The sequence below is a fragment of the Neopelma chrysocephalum genome, unplaced genomic scaffold, assembly GCF_003984885.1.
Source record: "Neopelma chrysocephalum unplaced genomic scaffold, ASM398488v2 Primary Assembly neopelma1_182519, whole genome shotgun sequence".
In the NCBI taxonomy this organism is placed as follows: domain Eukaryota; kingdom Metazoa; phylum Chordata; class Aves; order Passeriformes; family Pipridae; genus Neopelma; species Neopelma chrysocephalum.
In genome coordinates, this window is record NW_020938020.1 from 3795 (window position 1) to 7903 (window position 4109).

A 4109-nucleotide genomic window follows, 5' to 3' on the forward strand; every position below is an offset into this window, starting at 1 on the left:
AGCATCACATCCCGGGCCCCCACCGCTGGGATAACCCCTCCAGGTGCCTCTGCATCAAAATATTCCCCTTTTAATTTGTGGTTTTTTTCCTTTTTTTTTTTCTTAAGGAAATCGTGAAAATAAACAAACAAACAAAAAAATCATCGCTTTGGGAAGCAGCCTCCCCTCCCAGCCCTCCCCGACCACCGGGAAACAGCCTTTTTTTTTTTTTTAATTTTAGTTCCTTCTTCCTCTCATTCCTATTTTTCCATCAATCCCCCTCCCATCCTTCCTCCCCTGGCTCAGTCTGGGACTGTTTTTGTCACTAACCCAGCGCGGGAGGGTCTGGACCCTTCGGCACATCCCGAGGGAGGGCGGGAGGGAGGGAGGGATGCACGGGGGGGGGGGGGGGCTCTGCAGCAGCTGAAATGCGGGAAGAGACCTTGCTCTGGCCAAAGAACCAAAGGAAACCGAGTCCTGTGGCTGAAGGAGGAGAGGCAAAGGTGGGGAGGGGGAACCCGGGAATGCTCAGTAGGGAACCCCCCGGCCCCGGCCCCCCCTCGGAGGCACTCTGCCAGGCCCTCGGAACACCTTCCCGTAGGAAGACGGCGCCTGGGTGGGGGTTCCCCAGCTGGGACCCGTCCCTGCCCCGCTGGAACCGGCCGTTCCCGGCCCCAACTCGCCGTAGCTCTGGATTTTGGCCTCGGGGTGTCCCAGGGCGTTGTTGCTCCCCTCGGATTTGCCGAAGGATTGCCCGAGCGCGTGGAGGCCGACGGGGACTCTGGCGAAACGCAGGTCCTGGTCCCCTGGGAACTGCACCGATCCCGTGCCCTGGTAGTTGCTGGTCTCCCCGAGGTGGCTCACGGAGCCCAAGAAGGTCCTGCTTTTCCCCAGGGGTTGGGCAGAAGGTTCTAGAAGCGTCTGGCCCGAGTTCAGCTCCTCGGCACCGAATCCCCCCTCGGAGCCGTCGGCGCTGTAAGTCCTGGTGGGGTGGGAGCGGCCGTAGTCCCTCGGGGCCGGGGGCTCCTGCGTGGCTGTGGCATGGCCGGGCAGCTCCGTGTCCTGCTGGGAAAGGAGCTGGAGCAGCGCAGCCGTCACGGCCGGATTCAACTCCTGGGCTGCTCCGGAGAGATCCCCTTCGGGCACGGGAGGAGGCGGCGGCGGTCCGGGGGGCTCGGGGGGTCTCTTCTCTGGAGGGACAATGCCAGGAGGACACGCTGTGGAAGGGTGACTCCTTTTAAACACCGTTTCAAACACACACACGCACACAAAGACATTTCACAAGCAAACCAAACCGATCCCTGCCGGGCCACCCGCGCCGGGAAGAGGCGGAGGGAGAGTTTTAAGGCTCCTCGGTGGGAGATCAGGGCAATGTGTTCACCCAAAAGGCCTCATGGTAACAGCTGTCCTAAAACACCCGGGCACCAGGGAGGGAATTCCCACTCCTGGATAAAAAGGTGGATATGGAGCCACACGTGGAGCCACACGCCAGCCCCGCGCTCCCCAAAGCCGGAGGGACGCGGAGCCACCGGAGTGTGGCCAGGATGTGCTGGATCAGACAGACACAAAGCCAAGCCCAACCACACAGAGCCCAGCTCCTCACTGCTCCCACAGCATCCCACGGGGAGCAGGACACCCGTTCCTGCCCCCTCCCACCAGCCCCAGCCCTGCTTCCCGACCTTTCCAACACAAGAGTCCAAAACAACCTCACCCCCCAAATATCTGCACAGAGTGGCCTGAGCCTAAGGAAAACCTTTTGCTTCCTCCCCCCCTGCCCCTCTCTCCTTTATTTCCCCCCAAAAATCAGGATTTGTTTCCAATTAGGATTTGTTTCAAGCCCCTCCTGACAAGAACAAAGCTCCATCAGGCCCCGGTCCCCCCCAGCTCTCACTGCTCTGGCACAGCCCCTGAGGCAGAGGGAGCACAAATGGGCCTGTCTGGGAGGTGGGAGAGGGGAGCAGAGCCCTGACCCTCCCCTGAGGCAGTGCCACACGTGTGGGTGACACCACAGGTGACACCACGGAGGGGAGGACGTGGCTTCCCGAGGGACACGACCTGCTCCGCTCCCAAAACCAGCCCTGACTCCTCCCTGGAGCAACACACCTGAGCTGCCTCCTGCCCCTCACCCACAGGTGAAGGAATTACAGAGGCCACGGACACCTTGTTGGAATCACATCCTCAAATCACTGGCAAAACTGGTTATTAAAAAGGTCAAACTTTATTGTGAAAACCAGTAGTCTTCCAGGACCACCCCTCCACCCGTATCCATCAGTCCACTTTGAAAACTAGATTGTATTGAAATCCAGGAGGAAAAAAAAACAAAAAACCAAAACAAAAGAAAAAAAAAAACAATCTTCAGGTAAATTTGTAAAGCCAAGCTGATTTGGGGACAGCAATTCATTCCAAAAGAGTTATCAACAGAGAACAACGGCATGGAATTCCATCTGCTCTACAGTAACCTAGTTATCTTCCAGGACTAGGGCAACAACAACAGAAAAAAAAAAATAAAAAATAAAAAGCACGATCACAACTGGCTCGTGGTGGGCGGGTGTTGAAGGCACGAGAACACAGCACGTTCAGCTACATTGCAGGAGGTGGGATCGGGCCAAAACAGGCTCCCCGGAGAGTCTGAGACAAACCCAGGAGGCGCTTCTACAACTGGGTGAGGTCGTCACAGGCTGTGGCTAATAAATTCAGAAAATCAACAGAAACAAGAGACATGGAGAATCATTGACACTCACCTTTGGCAAGGAAATCCGAGACTTCACCGACACAACTGCTGCTCTTAAAACTCTCTCACTATGAGAAGCTGGATTTCGGGGCTTCAAAACTGAGCTGGTTTTATTTCACAACTGCCACTATCCCTCTCTCCCTTCAGCACTCACCAGCATTTCAGTTCCTTTAAAAATCATCTCTGCGTGTTTATTTATTTGTTTTTTATTCTCGAGAGGGCAGGAAGGGCACGGTGAAAAATACTTGGGGCGACCAATAAGATGGGAAAATCCACAGAGATTCCTGTGCAAAAAAAACCCCTCCCTGGATGTGCCAACTGCTCGCTGGGGGTGGGTGGAGAAGAACCGACCCTCCAGACTTCCCTTTCATTTTTGGGGAAAACCCCAAACCTTTAATTAATCTTCACTGAAACCCATTCACAGTGGAGCACTAAAGGATTTTAAACTAATATTTGCATGTTTTGGCTGTTTGTAGTTCAAACCTCCTGAGCAGCCCAGCACTCACCGCAGGGAGGGGGGCACTTCAAAACCTGAGGTCTGAGCACATTCTACCCATCCCCTTCCCTCCTCCCTTCTCCCAGCGCTCCAAGCTCTCATTCCTCCTGGAAACCAGACCTACCCCGCTCCCTGGGACGCTTCAATTCCTCAAACACGTGAGTGAGGTTTGATTTATTTACCTGAGCTCTCCTCCGGGTGCCTCGTCGGGGTTTTCCGGGGCGCCCGCTGCTCGCTGCTCTTCTCCCCGTTGCTCTCCTCCAGGGATGGGATCCCGGGCTCCTGGCTCTTCATGAGCTGACTCAGCAGAACCGCCAGCACGTTCTGCATGTCTCCCTGAGCGCTGGCTGCGTCCGGAGTCTGCTGCTCCTCCGGCACCTCCGGAGGGGGCTCCTCTATGGCTTCCTCGGGCGGCGCCGCCGGGGGCTCGTGGTGCTGCGCCGTGGCCTCGGTCAGCGCCGTGATGGACTGGTTGAGGGCCTCCAGCTGCTGCTGCATCTCGGGGTTCGAGTGCACGTTCAGGAGCTGGGCCATCTGCGGCACGCTCAGGTCGGTCTGGCTCTGCAGCAGGTTCAGGAGCACGGCCAGCTCGCTCTGGTTCAGCTGCTGCGTGATGTCCCCGAGGCCTGCGGGACACGCCGGGAGGGGACGAGAGGGGAGAGTCACTGCCGGGGGGGATTTGGGGTCCTGGCACTGCTCGTGGAAATGGACACCCCTTGCCCATGTCTCACAGCAGTGAACAGCCCTTCTCCACATCCCACAGCACTGAACAACCCTTCTCCATATCCCACAGGCATGATACACATCCCACAGCAAGGAATCCTCCTTCCACATATCCCATAGCCCTTCCCCACGTCCCACGGCCATGATCCACATCCCACAGCAAGGAATCCCCCTTCCACA

General features: G+C 56.9%; 1 protein-coding gene across 2 annotated transcripts; it reads right to left on the bottom strand.

Moving 5' to 3' along the window:
• Positions 1 to 213: 213 nt before the first annotated feature.
• Positions 214 to 4103, bottom strand: LOC113962545 (cyclin-dependent kinase 12-like). 2 transcript variants are annotated; one of them, XM_027673311.1, is made up of 3 exons: positions 4052 to 4103; positions 3389 to 3951; positions 214 to 1196 (listed from the first exon to the last, which is right to left on the bottom strand). In XM_027673311.1, the coding sequence occupies exons 2-3, from the start codon at positions 3738 to 3740 to the stop codon at positions 508 to 510; spliced, it is 1041 nt and encodes a 346-aa protein (XP_027529112.1). In that variant the 5' UTR covers positions 3741 to 3951; positions 4052 to 4103; the 3' UTR covers positions 214 to 507. The 2 variants fall into 2 exon arrangements, with proteins under 2 accessions (XP_027529112.1, XP_027529111.1); XM_027673310.1 differs by having other exon boundaries at positions 3389 to 3956; positions 4007 to 4103.
• Between the last annotated feature and the right edge of the window lie 6 nt (positions 4104 to 4109).

Excerpts from the sequence above, each read along its gene's own strand:
- LOC113962545 (XM_027673310.1), bottom strand. Across the intron at positions 1,197-3,388 it reads GCACCCGGAGGAGAGCTCAG|CGTGTCCTCCTGGCATTGTC; the intron begins GTAAATAAATCA and ends ACCCTTCCACAG.